At 39.8% G+C, this 17,850-nt stretch overlaps 2 protein-coding genes across 6 annotated transcripts; both read left to right on the forward strand.

Annotated features, from left to right (window-relative positions):
- The first annotated feature begins 2,094 nt into the window (after window positions 1-2,094).
- Window positions 2,095-9,102, forward strand: LOC117748769 (protein kinase C and casein kinase substrate in neurons protein 3-like). 5 transcript variants are annotated; one of them, XM_034558833.1, is made up of 10 exons: window positions 2,095-2,314; window positions 3,770-3,844; window positions 3,997-4,153; window positions 4,395-4,630; window positions 5,362-5,517; window positions 5,897-6,072; window positions 6,174-6,294; window positions 6,691-6,761; window positions 6,883-6,962; window positions 8,474-9,102. In XM_034558833.1, the coding sequence occupies exons 2-10, from the start codon at window positions 3,788-3,790 to the stop codon at window positions 8,584-8,586; spliced, it is 1,167 nt and encodes a 388-aa protein (XP_034414724.1). In that variant the 5' UTR covers window positions 2,095-2,314; window positions 3,770-3,787; the 3' UTR covers window positions 8,587-9,102. The 5 variants fall into 5 exon arrangements, with proteins under 5 accessions (XP_034414724.1, XP_034414723.1, XP_034414722.1 ...); XM_034558832.1 differs by having other exon boundaries at window positions 3,774-3,844; XM_034558831.1 differs by lacking the exon at window positions 2,095-2,314 and adding an exon at window positions 2,519-2,618 and having other exon boundaries at window positions 3,774-3,844.
- Window positions 9,103-9,733: 631 nt separating this feature from the next.
- Window positions 9,734-17,783, forward strand: LOC117748331 (circularly permutated Ras protein 1-like). The gene is given in 25 exon segments (XM_034557962.1): window positions 9,734-9,819; window positions 10,094-10,193; window positions 11,275-11,295; window positions 11,298-11,324; window positions 11,327-11,460; window positions 11,462-11,519; window positions 11,971-12,201; window positions 12,307-12,338; window positions 12,340-12,445; window positions 12,556-12,636; window positions 12,741-12,815; window positions 13,080-13,252; window positions 13,375-13,416; window positions 13,502-13,591; window positions 13,820-13,971; window positions 14,581-14,662; window positions 15,016-15,146; window positions 15,269-15,353; window positions 15,471-15,577; window positions 15,686-15,801; window positions 15,997-16,114; window positions 16,615-16,755; window positions 17,391-17,484; window positions 17,574-17,600; window positions 17,676-17,783. Coding segments are annotated over 24 exon segments (2,298 nt in total). The 5' UTR covers window positions 9,734-9,819; window positions 10,094-10,108; the 3' UTR covers window positions 17,766-17,783.
- The last annotated feature ends 67 nt before the right edge of the window (window positions 17,784-17,850 follow it).

The raw sequence follows: 17,850 nt of genomic DNA on the forward strand, positions 1-17,850 counted from the left end.
CTGTATTATCATGCTGAGTTGAGTCACTGCTATCTCATGATGGACTATTTTGAAAAGTAGAAAGACTGAGCAGTAGTGTAGAAAGTATTGCATACTATGATTTAACAGTGTTTTAGGTCTAGTAAAATGCATAATGAATATGACTCCATACAGTATGAGCATAAATATGCAGAGATAACAGGTATATATATATATATATATATATATACATATATATACACATATATATACACATATATATATGTATATGTATATATATATATATATATATATATATATATATATATATAAATAGAGTTCTGCTTTAAATAAAATAAAGTATATACTGATAAACTATATGATAGAGGTACTAAGGTGTTGAAATAAATGAGAAAATAAAATATGGCCCTGTCGTAGTTCTCATTTCTCTTTGGATTCCCTCTTCTGACAGATTCACATAATGATCCAATTTAAAAGGCTGTGTTTGAATTGAGTAATTTGGCAGCAGTTTGTCTCAGCCCTGCGGTGGTTGAACACAACATTGTTTTCAGGTCCAGGATTATATTCCCATCAAGCTCGGTGAGCTAATAGGAAAAAAAGAGAGCTTGCGGGGAAGGAGAAGATGAGATGGCTTAATTCAAGCAGTGGCTGCAGCCACTGAAAGACGCCTGTTAAGCATGAAAAACAGCTTGGACGAAGATTGTGTGAGATTGTTTGCTAGCATGGTGGCCAGTTTTTGCCAGTTGCCAGTTGCCTTTACTTTTATAGCTCTCTAACTGAGGAGTCTGCTCATAGTTACCAAAATTACAGATGTCAGGGCTTGTTGATCTCTGTGGGGATGAGGCCACAAGCTGCCCTTTTTTTCTTTACAATACGAAACAAAACTTCCACAGAGAAAAACACAAAAGTCTCAAAAAAGTGATATTGTAAAGTGAGGGCAAATGAAGCAAACACTTACTAAATGACTATAACCACTGTAAGAGAAAGAATACATTTTTTAAAGGGTCGGTTAAGGGTTCCTATGACAGTTAAATTGGAAAGGGGCACTGAATTTGATGAATGTATTGATCAGACCACAAATGACACAGCAGGCAGTTTGTCTCATATTGCCTTGTAATAAAACATTTACCAATGTTCCAGTCTGTGGTTGAATAAGTAGGACAGACCAAGAATCAGAAACTTAATGCAGCATGATAATCTAACATTTTAAGAGGATGAACTTGCATGCATATATAAATTATTACCATAATCAATTGACTAGATTTTGTTCTTGCAGCAAAAGAAAAACAGCATTAGAGAACCTAACTTCACCCTGAGATGTTTTGCATGGTGCTCAATATTATGTTTTTAAAGACAGAATGTCTCTTAATATATATATAATATATATATAAAAGATAATTTCAAATGGAAATTCTATAAACCTCTCCCACAGGTGTGTGCGCTCTATTGTTGTTGTTGTTTCTGTAGTGTTGACTTCATTCTTCTTTCTTTTTTTCATTATGTTATTATTATTATAATTAATGATAATAATAATATGAATAATTTTATTATTTCTTTCCAGAGCTCCTTATTCCGGTGCCTAAAGGAACAAATTGATATTAAACCACTAGTGAGTAACAATATTGCATGTATGGTGGGTGGTGAATATCCTTTAACTTTTTTGAGCTCTGGATAAACTGTTAAGAACGAGTGGCTGTTTGAAAACTGATTACATCATTTATCTAAAGAAAGACTGAGAAATATAAACCACATATAGACAGCAGTATGTGAATTGTAACTCTTGTGTGTTCTCCTTTAACTTCTGGCTGATATCCAGAAGAGTAAAATCCTACAACAAGTGTGCGGTGAACATGCTGCATACTGTAGTGTCTTTGACATGCTCTCTTTCTAGGCCCGACCACAGAGAGAATGGCATGTCGCAAAGGGGCACAGGGCTAATGTGGCAGTTCATGGGCAACCCCCACCCCACTGCTGTCACACACACTCACTAATAAGCTCACATGACTCGGTGCCACATTGACACGTTTCTGTGACCAGCGAACGGTCAAAAAGAAGGTTCAGCATCTCATTAGCACCATATCGAGAGAGACAGAGGGAGGGACAGGCATGGAGAGAGAGAAGGAGGGGGATTCCTCCAGTCGTTTTTCTACTAGTACAGTGGAGAGAAAGTGAGAGGGTGATAGTCAAAGAGCTAAACAGCCTGATAAGGAGCGAAGCCAGTGAGCCAAAGAAGCAAAGAATGGGGCTAAAGTAGGGAACAGAGGAGAAAGAGGAAGAAGAGTTCATGATTGTGAACTAGAATATTGTAGCTCACAGGAGAGGAGAGCAAGGAAAGGTAAGTTTCTTCCTCCCTCTTGGTTTGCCCTGAAGCCAATTAGCAGCGGAGTGATTACCATGAGAATGCTCTGATTTGGTCAATTCTTTTGCATGCATTGTCTCAGTGTCTCACGCCCACTTTTAGATCAACAACGTGTGTGTGTGTAACTTTAAGTGCCAAAGGAAAATTAGGTCAGTGAGAGAGGAGAGAGAAACATGAGTTAGAGGGGAAGACGGACAGAGAAATGAAGAGAAAATCCTCGGCCCTTGAACTACAGTAACAAGTGGTCACTTGAGTAATCACTGGTGATTCAGAGAGAAATGTAAGTGCTCCCAGGCATGACTGCTCTGTTGCCACTTCTTGCTTTTTTATGCTTGTGGATTGAGGTTTTTTTTTAGCATCAAAATACTTGCTTCTTGAGGTAAAATGAGTGCATAGGCTGTTCCTTTCCTCTGCATTGATAACATAATCCAACAAAGTGAAAAAAGTTACATTTAAACTGAGACTTCAGGGACTCCCTTCCATGGTTTGACTTGCAGGAGCCTATAGTAACATGAATAACATGATAATATACGCATTTACACCAGCAAGCTAAGGGAAAGAAAGTCCTACATGAGCCTAACTCTGTCATGTTCAGTCTTGTGATGAGGTGTGGTTAGTCACTTTCATATTACTCAGCCAGCAATTCGTCAACGTGTTACTAAGACAGAAATAGGCCATAATGTGACTGAGTCCTTTGCATGTTTGTACATGCATCTCTTTTCTTTTGTTCACTCTCCCTCCAATGTATATGTGCCAGTTGGGCTTTGCTTTACAAGCTGTGCAAAAATGTCTGAACAGTTGAATTCCTTTTAAATCTTGTATTCCCATTTGTATGCCGAAGCAGATATCTTGCTCTTGCGGTCATGATCTCCAAATCGAATGGTAGGAGGAGTCAGAGTGGGCGACAGTTGGTTCTAATAGGCCTTGTATTAGTCAGAGCAAAGGGAAAGATGACCTTTCCAAGCTGTTTATTTTGGGAAGGCAACAGGAAGAATGTCGGAGCAGCTGTTCTATTCCTACTGGCAGATCCCACCCCTGTGAATTCCAGTCTGCCACTGCATGACACTCCCCTTACTGAGGCAGGGGGCTTCTTGGATGTATCCAAGCACTGTACAGTGTAAATAACACCACGTCAGAATCATCAACGTTGTTATGGCAATAAGCTCTGCAACACATACACACACACACACACACACACACTGTAAGGTTTCAGCCGCCAATTATTTCCTGCCATGCAGGGGGAACGGCTCTGTTTGTGAGGAAGTCAGCCTGCTGGATCTGCACATTTCACCGTGTAGACGTCCAACCTGTTGCGTGATTATCAATGTCACCTATCAGCCAATAAAAGCTCTCTTACTTTTCTCGTTATGCATCTTAACCAGTCGAGCCACTCTCTCATATAACACAAACAGCTATCTCTTTCTTTCTGAGACAGACACGTTCCCTACAATGGAGAGCCTTCCCAAAGAGTCACCGGAGGATGCCAAGAAACAGAGCTTCTGGATGGTGAGGGATATATTCATGATTCAATCTTACAACACTTTGATCCAAGGAATTGCAAGTTAAACCAAATCAGTGCTCATGTGTGTTTGTGAATGTATATAGTTGACTTATGCATGTGTGTTATTCTTACATATCATCACCATTCCTCCTCTCAGCCAGGGAATTATGTGCGTACAGTGCACCGAACAGAACAATCCTTCCAGGCCTGCAACGACATTGTAGCCTGTTTCACAGAGAGAGCAAAGGTAGAAAAACAGTACGCCCAGCAGCTCAGCCAGTGGAGCAGCAAGTGGAAGTCCATAGTGGAATCTCGTAAGTATGAAAAGCTGCATGACGGGTAACTCAAACAGACCTGGGATTCCCAGGGACATGCATTCCCTGGTCTGATTGATCATCTCCGTTGACATCGGCTTAAAATTACCTCATGATATTTTTCAAATGGCTGCATCTTGTTTGAAACTTTACAAATGGGAGTCATTATTTCTCTTTCGGTTCTATGACCTCTGTGCTCTGTTATTTCATTCCTGAGTCTTTCTTTTTTCTCCATTCCCAGGGCCACTTTATGGCTCCCTCATGAGGGCATGGCAATGTTTCTTCACCTCCACCGAGCGTTTGTCCGCCCTCCACTCCTCCATCTCTCAGTCCCTCATGGTGGAGGAAGGCGGCCGTGTGAAAACCTGGCAGAAGGAGATCTTTCCGAAGAAAATCTTTTGTGGGTTCAAGGAGAGCCACAACAACAACACAAGTTTTTCTCGTGCGCAGAAACCTTGGTCCAAAAAGCTGATGAAGGTGTGTTTGTGTGTGTGTGTGTGACATGCTTGTGATGGAGATCAGAAGTAGTTTGTAGTTTGACATGAAATCGTAGTTTGACATAAAATTGTAATTTTACATAAAATAGTAGTAGTTTGACATAAAATCTTAACTCCTAATTCATGGCCTTTATTAGCAAATAGAGTTTGCACATGGTATCAATTGGCAACTCCATCTGCAGATAAAAACCACAAGATGCAACTGAAAGCTCAGAATAAAGTGAAAAGAATTGTTTTTTCCAAACTCCTTTATCAAAGGTCAAGAATGAACTTTCATGTACAGCAACAAAGATTTTTCAATATGAAATTCACGAAATTCAGAGCACATCTATTGCCTCCACACAGCTTTCAAAAAATGGCTCAGCCTGTGGGCAAGATTACAGTGCGGACACAGCTGACAGTGTTAAGTTTGAAGGTGGGCACTAGAGGGTGGGCACTATGCTTTTCCGACAATGCCGTCGTGTTAGCAACTGTAACCACCATATGGGCGCTATGGTGGCTATGAGCTATCTACAATGGGACGGGCTCTCATGCACCAACATCCACTAAAAAGCCGACAAGACAACAAAGCGCAAAAAAGGACAAGACCTCTAGCCTGGCATCGGTAGCTAACCATCCCCTACTGATAGCTTCATATTTAGCTTTCAACAAGAAAGTAAATCGGCAGTTTTCCTGAAAGTGAAAAACGTGTATTGAATGTGTATTCAACAGCTGGAGAAGACCCGTGTTGCATATCACAAGTCCTGTCAAAGGGAGCAAACAGCCCTCGACAAAGAAAAACAAGCTAACGAAAACTCTGAGATGAGTCCAGAGAAAAAGCAGAAAATCACAGAGGCCAGAGAGAAGGTCACAGAGGAGAAAGAAAAGGTGAGGACGGATATTAACACACTGCACCACTGCACTCCAAGTCATGCATGTTGAAGAAGGGCTTCATTCACAGCACATTTCAATTGATTTTATGACATGCCACAAAGTTAAACATGTTGTATTCCCATAAGGATGTGTTAGCCTGCTGCATCTGGTAATGCACTATCAACTCTAAACACAAGCCCCAGCCTTATTCTATTCCAAGCATTTCCCTTGTATGGAGACTTGTTATTGTTACAGATCTCTGAGTTTATGGAGCACACCATGGCAACAGTAAAGAGCAGCAGATGATTTATACATTTCAGGTTGTCCTCCATTCAAGAAACGCAGTACATGTTCTATTTTTCCTCATAAAATTGTTCTTGTGTGCTGCCTGCAGATTAGAGACCGCTATGAGAAACTGCTGGAGGATGTGTCGTCCTATACACCTCGCTACATGGAGGAGATGGAAGCCATTTTTGAAGAGTCGCAGGAGGAGGAGAGGAAGAGGATCAGCTTTCTGAAGCAGGCCTTCCTCTCCATCCACAGACATCTTGATATCACCAACAATGAGAGGTGAGCAGTCATCAGGTGACTGGGTGGAAGTAAATTGTTTTGTCGGGGTTAGTGTGTAGAGCAAGTGTCTCTGTGTATTTATTAGCGTGTCCTTGTGTCAGTGTGAAGGCGGTGTACAGTGAGCTCCACCACACTCTGATGTCCATCGATGAGCAAGATGATCTTAAGTGGTGGAAGAACAACCATGGTCCTGGCATGCCCACCGACTGGCCGAAGATTAATGTATGTTACAATGTTGCACTCCAACACATAGAGGAGAAACATACATGCACTCTCAAGACAACCAGAAAACAATAAACAATGGAATGATAAGTAAATGCAGTATTTAGCACAACCAAATACTTTTCTTTTTTGGAGACATCATGAACTAAATGTGGACATATCTTCTAAAATGTGTATTGTTGCTCTGTGTAAACCTTCTTGTGTAGTTGTTTTTCTTTTGCTTACCTCAGTTAAAGAAATGCATGGCCTCACAAATTGTCTAATCTCCGTATAAACAAGATACTTTCCTATTTTTGTGTGAATATTTGCACGATCTTGCAATGCATTTATTACAGCTGTTTTACTCGACCAGAGTGTTGATACATTTTAAACCTCAACTTGTATCTTTTTCACCAGGAATGGGTCCCACCAATAAAAAAGCTAAATAGAAAAAAAAGAGACCAGAAGATAAAAAAAGAGAATCGACCGTAAGTAATTTAGTGTAGTTCTTTCAATATATGATAACTTTTAAAAGAATAACATATATTTTATTCCAATTAATATTTGTGTATTTCTGATTGTTCGAGCGTTCATGTCTTCTCCTGTTAGTGTGATGATTGGGGGTGTGAAGGTGCGAGCTATGTATGACTACGTGGGAGAGGAGGGCGATGAGCTGTCCTTTAAAGCAGGTGACACTAAAGTGTGATGTGACGGACACTCAAATGTATTAGACAGTAGTGTTATTTCCAATGTTTTAAAGCTATAATAGGAGTTAATAAATCACAACCATTGTATCAGAATACATTTGAGTGCGAACACAATAAGTGCCTCCCATCCCTTTAAAATGCTGGCAGGCTGTTAAACATACATGTGCTGTGTGTAGTTTACTGTTGTTACATTACATGATATCTGGGTGGTGATTCTGCCGTTAAATCATGCTTTCACCAAAGAGGCGTGCACACACATTCAGACCCATTAGAGAAGCCAATAGGAACACCCTCGCTGAATTGACCAGTGATTGCCCAAAGTCTCCCGTCTCTGGCTAGATTTTTTAACAGCCTTATAACAAAGCAAAGAGAAGGTGCCAAAGTCTAGTTGTCTCTCAGACCGCTGGAATTGCATTGTGCCAAAAGGTTATTATATCCTTTTTGCCCAGTGACACCAAAGATAAACTGCCTAATTTAGCTTTAAGGCCTCCTCTTAATCTGAGTTTTATCTTTATCTTGCTGTGTGATGGTTTTACCCAAGTGTGAAAATAGATGTGTTATACAGTTAAGTAGAGACAGTAAAAATAAAATGCTTTATAGTTTAGTTTTGTGGATATAATATTATTCAAATCTTGCAAAGACAGTTTCTCTCAAAATGTGCTTGGAGAAAAATATTATCTCTTTCATTCTGTTTGATAAAGTGTTGCAATCTTAACAAACAAACAGACAAACAAACAAACAAACCATTTGCAAGGCTTCAGTAAGTTTTGTAGCCAGACAACCCACTTCTGGGCAACTAAGTCAATCTGAGGTGAGCTAAGCAAACAGAAATTTAATAAAACACACACTTTCTAAAATATATTATCTTACTTCTAACTTATCAAGAAAATATTGGAAAATTGGACATGCTTTGTACTTTGGAAGGAAATTGGGTAACATTGTATATTTTGGTTCACGTAAGTTAGTTAATAGGTAATAGGTAATAATTTAGTAATACATTAATAGTCCTTATAAGATGCTTGTTAACATTATTATGCTCATATGTTTGGCTTGTTTGTGGCTATGTTTTATAGAACGTTTTCTTTGTGGTCATATGTAGCCAAGATGTATGTGGAAATGATGGAATGTAAAAAGTCTTCAGGTGTGTTTTTGTGCTCCACTGCTAAAACATTGTTTTAATATGTAATTCTCCATTCACATTTGACTGTGAAATAAACCGTTACTGACATTCAGAGGTGACACCAAGTGGCCTTAATAAGAACAACATGGCATTGTTGCCACATCTTGCACATGCATTGTGCTGCTAGAGCTGAATGGTACAGTCAACTTGTCAAATAAGAAGAACAGTTAGAAAACTCCCATAATGTTGGTCGGTAGTACTTTAAAGTCAAAGTAAACAAAAAAATACCCATATGCGTTTCATGAATCACAAAATGTCCTATTTATTGAAACACAAACATTGATTAACACACTTCTATTTTCTGTGATCGCAGGTGAAGTGTTCCTGAAGGTTGAGGAGGAGGATGACCAGGGTTGGTGTCGAGGAGTCCTGAGCGGAGGCAAAGAGGGCTTCTACCCAGCAAATTACGTTGGAGTTGCAGAGTGAAGTCATAATGTCTAATTGACTTTTGTCCTAAACATCCATTTCTTACAAAGAGTTAGTTACAAATCTTCCAAAAATAACAAATATTGTTATATAGTATAGTTTGTAACACAGATATAATCTGTTACCAGCCACTTTGAAATGTACAATTTGTTACGGTTTTTAATATTCTAAACTACTTTGGTTTGAGTGCTTCTGCAATATGAATTATCTAAGACTAAATGTACAGTTTGTACAGGAGCTGTATGTGTACGAGTGTGTTTGCATGCGTGTGTGCACGTTAAGATGAAACAAAAGAGAACAAGAGAGGATATTTATTTACTGCCAACATGTCTGAGTCATTAGGTCATTAAAATGAAGACAGCTGATAATGAAACATGGGTTTGACCCATGCACAGGTTACAATGAGGGAGCACACAAGGTTAATGTTTACTTAATAAGTATTACGTAGAGACACATAGAGTTACTTTGACTGAGGGAATTGATTTTCAAAATAAAAGTGTAATTGTTTTCCTCTAATCCATCTGTTTGACAGTGTTTTTTGTTGCCATGCTAGCTGTGTGTGTGTGTGTGTGTGTGTGTGTGTGTGTGTGTGTGTGTGTGTGTGTGTGGATGTATTATTATTATTATAGTTTACATATAGACACACTTAATTTAGCTTAGTAATATACTAAATGACACTAAACAAAAACAACAAAGACAAAAGTTGGTTTCTAGTTGTTTATTTCTTTTAAGTACAGGAAAGTAAGTTATTTGGGAAAAGAGTATTTTTCATTGGGATTAATCATAAATTAAAATAACTTAATATAATAATAATAATAATAATAATATAATTACATAATTGCATGTCATTGTAAAATTATTTTCACGAGCGAGATCTATTAAATTGTTTCACAGTCTGTTTAGTACTATGAAAGGCATATTTATCATCTTGACCTCCAACATTTTATTGTCCGATTTTGCAATTCAGCTTCTATTATTCCACCCAGTATATCTTATGTTCTTTAAATGTTTAACTAGAGTTATGCAATATGCAATACATCTGACTAACCACCCAACCTCACAGCAATAGTATCTCGCAGGTTCTTAAGAAATAAAACTTGTTGGACAAGATGTCTGAGACGCAAGGAATGACAAAGCGAATGAAAAGAAGTCACACAGTCTTTGAATGAGACCTGGGAAGGCTTCATGTTTATGGTTGTACTGTACTGACAGTATTCAACGGACTCTGCATGTGTAAGTAGTCTTAGATATGCTTGTTTTAAGACGATGTGTTAATTATATATTGCAGAAAAGATAAATGTTAGTTGCATTGTTTGGATTAAGTTTCTTTCTTTCTGCATTGAAGGCGTGTTGACATCTTAAAAACTGAATGGCACTGCAAATTGTATTGTAATTACTTTGGAGTGGACTGTGGCTGTGTTTGATGTTTTACAGACGTTAACATATCCTCTTTAATAATTTATTAGGTGTGATGTTTTGTTAAATAAATGTCCTCTCTGTCTCATAGGCCGGTAGACTCACAATGGAGTTTGCTTGTGGATTTGTTTATGTGCCGCCATCAGTGACTCAGAAGGACGGCCAACGATCTCATGTCATTAAACGCTCAGGTGTGATCTCTTTCAAACACTTCCAGACATCACATTCATAACACGTACACTTGTTGGAAGGAGCTGCATTTAACGTGCTGAACATTATTATAGCAGCACACCACTATTGCCTGTGTAAAGATACAGTGGAGTCACACTTCCCTCTGCGCGTGTGTTCTCGAGCTTCTCCTGGCTTTGTTGGTGCAGCTTTGCGTGCTTTTAGTGCATGCCAGTGCTATGTTAGTGCACGTGAGCGTGCTCCGAAGGTTAAACTGCTTTCAGTCAGCGGTTACAGCTGATAACCAGTCAACCAGGCAGGACAGGATCAGTTAGGCGATGTTGACACATAAAGTAACAGACAACGGCGAATGTATACAGAAGTAACCGATAATCCACAGGTTAACAAAGATGGCAGGTGGAGATTCATGTTCAGGTATATACTTTGGAAAAGGGGACGGTATATGAGATGTGGGAGTCACTTCCGAGGGCATCTGGTGGACAGGTGGACAGGGTGGCAATGGCTGCCAAAGCTTCATGGACGTGCATGGGCCTGGGGAAGTAAGGAAACTGTAGAGGCAGCTGTCTTAAGTCTCAGTTTCAAAAAGCTTGACTCACCAGTTTGAAGAAATCCACCAAAGACACACAAAGCTTTCACTGTCACTCCATCTAAAATGGGCACGTCACCAGCAGACAGGATCATTCTCCGCAGGATGGCAAAAGAGATTCTGGGAAATATAGGAAGTCATAAACTGCAGTAAAAGTTGAGAGGAAGAAAATAAATTCCAATACATGATTACAAAAGAACTGCTGATTTCTAAACGTATATGCCGACTCCTTTCAGCAGAGCGTTCCAATTTGGTTAAGTACCGTTATGCATTATGTAATGTGACACACACAACCTCTCCTGTCTATCTTAGAGTACAGATTCCTTTCAGATACTCTGCTTTTCTCAGTAAAAGCCATCTGCCACCTGAGTCACATTTTCTTCACAGCACAAAGGTCATCGCTGCACCAGTTGTTTTGTCTGTGCTCCCATTTCTCGTGCAAGAAACTCTTCTCAAATGAACAGCCACTGTACATTTTTATATCTATGCTTTTTTAGCTCTTCTTCCTCCTGTTAACCGATTCGTCCTCGCAGTCCTCCCCCTCCGCCACTCCAACAAACTCTGCTGAAGCCAAATTACCAAAGTCACCCCAATCTGGCCCAAAGGTCATTGAACAGCTGGAAAACAGCAAGGAAGTAAAGCTGTGAAGCCAACTCCTTTTTATGGCATATGCTGAATTCACAATAAAGTGGGGCAGCATCATCCAGAAGTATACCTGCTCAGCAGACATCTCGAAAAACAGGTACTGTAATTCATGTAAATGTATGGCTAAACAAGATTAGTCTCTGTACTATGGTATTATCTTAAATGCAATTGATATCCTTAATGAGCAATTCAGTGTTATCCTCTAAGCCACACTCCACTGAAGGCTACCAGAGAAGTGTGAATCTAAACAAATTAAATAAAAGAGGCTTTGTTTAATCGGCAACGTTTGGTTCTCTCTGTTTTGAAAACAATCCACTGTATTGGATTTGCAGATCCCAGAGAGAGAAGAGTTTGGATGAACTAGCTCTTAATCCTATAAAGACTTAATTACAAATTAATAGTCGTAAATTGAGCTGCAGGTGGTAAAGCACTGTGTTTAGTGGTCCACTGCTCTTATGTATTCCACTGATCTGCAGCAAATGAGTGACAGTTGATATTATTTGGGTGAATCATTCCTTTCACACATTGCTCCTCTCTTCTTCCCCAAGCTCTTCTTCCACCACATATGAGACCTTCAGCAAAAAGTCAGTCCCTTCCCTACAGCCAGCCACTCCTTTCCTCCAACACCAACAGTCAGGCCGTTACCTACGACCTCCCGAATGAGCCAGATTTGAATGTACGTCCATGGGACCCAAACTACTCGTACACCACACCCGAAGGCACAGGGGTCGAGGTGAAGCTGCCAACTGATACGAGCAAAGGGACGGCTCAGGTACCAGGTAAACGGACCACTTTTGTTTCTATTTGCATTATTTTTTTATTTGACAGTATGGAGAATTAGACAGATCATCCCAGTTTTATTCTGTTCTGCTCTCATACGTCAGTTTCCCACCCCCTTCCTCCGAGACCTTCGTTCATTGAAGTTAATCCCAGAGTACCTGGTGCTGTTTCCTGCACCCAACTCATCTCCATCAACATCTCGGAAATCACTCTCGGACACATCACTTGTCCGATCACCTAGTAGTAAAGATAATTGCAACAGTCTCTGTCATGCTGTCAAAAGAATAACACTCATCATGAACGTTTTACACCGCCAGTGCTTATTTGTAATGCACTTGTTGTTCCCAACTCAGGATCAGCAGATACGGGGCCTCTGCCTGGGAATCCCAATGTGCTCCTTGTCAGTTTAGGGAAATTGCTCTCGGAAGAAAGAGGTCAGTAAATGATTATCATCACCATAAAACCTCCATTATATCCTGTTTAGTTTGATTTTCAGTTCGATTGGCATATGATAACGAGGATGTTTGCATATTTCCAGCGCCGAACCCGCAAGGAGAACCGACCTCATGCTCCGAATGCGGCTCTGTGCTGGACTCCTGCTATGACAATGTGGTACTTACATGCTGTATTTCATTCAATCTTCATTCTGAAAACTGATAGGTAGCAACACGATTAAGACTCATTGATTATGAATGTAAATGATAACTGTAAATATCCTTATAATCACTGCTCAGAAACACAGAGCATAACAAGCACAAGCCTTATTGATCTCAACATAATGAAACAATGGATAACGGGGGTTGGTTTGATTGATACAGGCTGCAGGCAGAGTGACTCAGAAAACAGTGATGTTCTCTCCTTATGCTGAACTACAGGTTTAATGGGTGTTACTTCTGTCAGCCCTGGGAGCAGACCAGCACTCCCAGTATGCCACAGTGTGACCAGGATGTTCTCTTTTTGCTACGTCCTGATGAGAAGCCCATGTGTGCTGCTGACGCGCTGCTGCTCTTCTTGCATCGACATCTCGGCTCATGAGGCATCACCTCGCAGGTGAGACCACATGACCTGGACACTGATCTATTTACCACTGGTATCACAAGGCCTTTTGTGACAGCTGGCAATCACAAATACATCCTGTGGTGTTTCAAAAGATCCGTCTCTGTTGTTTTAAGGTGTCAGAGGGAGAACATGTGGTCCACAAAACTCGTCTCCAGGTGAGCCTTTTGTCTTATTGTCATGTTTATTTAACCTTTTAAAACTGAAAAAGTTGGTGATAGTAAATGATTGTCTTCAAACCAGTTTGTTCAGGAAGCCGTGGTGCAGTGTGTTCAGCGAGTGAGTGAGCAGAAACCTGACATGCGAGTCGGACTCATCACCTTCAACAATCAGGTACATAAATAATCATCAGAGGCTTGATCTTCACGATAGATTTGTATGTACATTTAGCATTTCTCCCATTTTTTCGGTAAGTTATTTCAGTTTTCTTAAATTTGTGTCTGACTTTATTTGATTTGCTTTTCAGCTTATTATTATCTCATGTTGAACATAAGTGAGCAAGTTGAATTGCAAGTTAATACTGCTGCTTTTCTTCATCCCTCATAATGTTTTTGTTACCAGGTGACAATGCATGGAAATGAGAATTTCACGTCACATTCCCTGAGCGGTGCTGAGTTAACTGACCGCAACTTTCTGAAAGAGACTGCAGCCGGTGTCCCAACTCCACCGCCACTCTCACAGACCAAGGATTACTTACAGAGACAAGTCATGGAGTATGAACAGTAATTGGTGTATAATCAATTGTATTTGTATTTTATTAGTAAAATGGCTGGGCGATGGGGCCAAGCCTTCTATCATGGGTCTGTCATATCTATATATATATATATATATATATATATATATATATATATATATATATATATATATATATATATATATATATATTATATGTAATATGTTGATACTATATCACAGTACAGCATGTTTTCTGGCAGCTCAATAAATAGTCTATAAGAAATAACCATACGGTAAATCAAGTTTTTGAATACTGTGTGAGGACAAATGAAAAGTATTAAGTATTTTGTCCTTTAAAGTGCAAAATGAACCGAACAGTTTCAAGTGAAATAATAGAGTAAGAATTAATTAAATGTCCAGCCATAACTGACTGTGTTCACATGCTTTCACAAAATAACATAATAATTGGAACAGAATTCTTACAAATAAAGATTTCTTTTACCAATTTATACGACTTATCATGATATCTCAATATATGTTTTCATTAGGATATGATTCCATTGAAAGATAATACATTCATACATCCTATTGAATTATCTCCCAATTATTATGTGTTATAAAACTAACTATCTTTCTCTTGTTAAAAGATTATCTGACGGTGGGACCACAGCTCTTGGTCCTGCTGCGCTCCTGACGATTGCGATAGCCTCCAGACATCCAGGGTCCAAAGTAGGTTCTGTCATATTCACAAGAGCATACCCGTGTATTTGTATGTCTTAGCCCTGTACTGCATCATACATGTAGTACCTATAGTACATGATCATTTCACAGCACTAGATTCAGCCAAACTCATGCACATTTAAAGAGTTTATGATGGCTGTGTAGCTGCAGAAACCTTGTTAACTGAGAAGGAAGCTGGGATCCTGGTCAGTGATGGTCACTTGTACTCACTTTATTTCAATATGGAGTTGTGTTTGTTGACCGTAATCAGTATTTCTGACTGCGATACATAAGTCATTTCTTATTTGTCTATTCTCTAAAAACAACACAAACCTGACCTGCTATCCCTGCTGATCTCGAAGGTGATTATCTGTACAGATGGAAAGGCCAACACAGAGTTGGGGAATCTAGAGGTAGAGGATAATGATGCTCGCACTCTCCTCTCGTCCACCATATTCTACCAGGACCTGGGGGATTATGCTGCCAATCAGGGGTTGGTAAACATCTTCTCATCATTGTCAGAAAGTGTTATAATACATATTACAGTACATATTATATTACAGTCAAGTGGATCACTCTCATGAAGTTCATACTGAAATGTCCTTTTTTCATTAGTGTGACAGTGTCTGTGCTGTCCATAGAGGGAACAGACTGCAGGCTGGATGAGCTGGGAAGACTCGCTGATCGCACTGGAGGGAAAGTAAGACGTGTTGTGATGTGTGTCAACATTTGTCAGATTTTTCTATTAAGTACCGGTATTTTTATGTATGGTGAATGTCACTCATTATATCTTGTCATCTGTGTGTTTGTCCCCTAGGTGGTGATAGCAAGTCCCAAAAGGTTGCACCAAGAGTTTGAACAGATGATTGAGAACAGGATGATAGCTACACATTGCACTGTCACATTACTGCTGCCCCAATTACTGTAAGATAGGCTCTGTATACACCTTAATACTAATATGTCTCGTTGCCCATGAATGCTCTTTAAATTACATTATTAACACGCATTGCCTGATGTTCTCCTTTGGTCCAGGCGTACGAGAGGGGAGAAGGAGGCAGAACACAAAGGGACCAGAGAGGTGGGGAACGTGGACCCAGATACAGAGATCACCTTCCAGTTTGGAGCCAAGGAACAGCAGGATAAAGATGGTGAGAAAACACTGTTACGTTATGTCACCATGACAGGTTACTTTGGAATGCATGACATTGTCTCACTGCAGACTAAATCTGTAGTTAAGTACTTGATGAAATTCACCTTGTCAAATTCCATCACTGAAAAGCAACATGTACTTTCCCAGAAACACTCTCCATTCATATTTCTGGATTTTCTCTGCTTCCCTTTAGTGTCAGCGCCAGTCGCTGGAAGCCGTGTGGCCATCCAGCTGCAGATCAGGTATCGGCAGAGGGAGGGACAGACGATGCTCAGAGTGATCACCACAGGCCGAGATGTTACTGATGACAGGTGATAATCAGGTTTCCATAATTACAGTGCTTTTCCCACTTTTGGGTTTTAGGATTACCTCACACAGACACATGCACACACCGCTGAGCTGTTGCTTTTGGCCTATTTGTAAGCTTAAACAAGTCATTATCATCTGACATCTTTAATCAACGAGGCGTTTTCACCCTGGGGACAACAATTGATGGGATGTATTATTTCACACCCAGCTCAGTGACGCTTTAAGTAAAGCGTTTGTTAAAATCCAAGGAGACTGGCTGTTGCTGAGACACAGGGCCCTTCACATCATGCAGAAAGGATTGCAACATATACATTGCATTTCTCATCCATTCTAACATTTAGTCACACAGTAAATGACCCTCTCAACTCAGTCTATACTGAATGAAGGTCATGCCATTCATCGTCGGCCCCTGTGTGTGTTTGCACAGTAATAATAATGGCATGGCTGAAGCTGTAAATGTTAAGAAGCACTCTTATGATAAAAGTGGGACCCTCCTGCTCAGCTCGACGGCCCTGTCCTCTCTCTCCCTGGCCATCATTCAGCTCAACTCGTCACAGGCCAGCGCCACTCTGGCTGTCAGAGGTCGCTTCCTCGATGCCAGGAGGGAAGGGGAGCTGCAGAGGAAGCTGATTGAGAGAGCCATGTGAGTAGCAGGAGGGATGGAGGAAACTCTGACTGACAGTATTATGTCTGGGCAACATGCACAATGAGAGCTACTTAATCCTTATGTCTGACAAATGGATTTAATGAAGGCAGATTCTATATATATTCAACCAAAAACAGGAAGAATGACAAGTCCAATTACTGTACAGGTGACATTACAAAAGGAGAACAAAAAAGGAATTTAGATGACTGACGATAATACTTTGAACGACAGAAACTGAGAGCAAAACTCAACCTGATGCAAAAGTCAAAAGTGATGAGGAAAATTAAACGGTCTGGCTTTTTAGTTGACATTAAAATGTTAATTAAAGAGCAAATGTTAAATACGTTTGATTAATCTGATCAACTGTTCATTATTATTTGAGCTCAAACTGGTGAAAATTCTTTTCTAATTCAAGGGTTCATAAGGAATAAACCTCATCTTTTGGTTCAATCATTCAAATAGATCATTTTGAGTTTAAGCTTATTTTAGGCTTTTGTTTTCTTTTTTATTCTTTTTATCAACATGATATTATTAGTAAAGCGACAGTGTGTGTCTGAATGCATGCTGTTTTCTAGATGTATTTCTTAGGCTGGATACTGTACTGTACAAAGTGCGTCTGCCTCTGTTTGCAGAGAGCATAATCACAGTGCAGAGGACCATCAAACATACCAACAATGGATTAAGACCATGGAGCCAATATACAGCCACATAGATAACATCACAAGGGTGAGTTGTTGCAGTATTTTTCATCAGCTTCAGTGTCTTACATTGGTTGAAAAGAAACACACTAAACTCTTTTGGTTTGTTTTTTACAGAGGAAATCTGTCATTTCAGACTCAGAGGTAATTCATGTTCTGTCCCTATAAATTAAACTGTTTAGTAATTAAATACTTCCTTAACTTTCCTCCTGCCACCAGTCTCTAACAGACGCTGGTGCAGCACTGTTCTACACTATGAAGCAGAGTAACAGGAAGACCATCTCGCTGAAGAATAAACACAAACTTTAACCAACTGTCAGCCATCCCCTTTCATCTCGTTGGAAGCAACTCAAGTCATGAATGAAGAGGACAAACACTGTTGTTTGGTTTTCAT

This window comes from Cyclopterus lumpus, chromosome 19, assembly GCF_009769545.1.
Source record: "Cyclopterus lumpus isolate fCycLum1 chromosome 19, fCycLum1.pri, whole genome shotgun sequence".
NCBI classification, from domain to species: domain Eukaryota; kingdom Metazoa; phylum Chordata; class Actinopteri; order Perciformes; family Cyclopteridae; genus Cyclopterus; species Cyclopterus lumpus.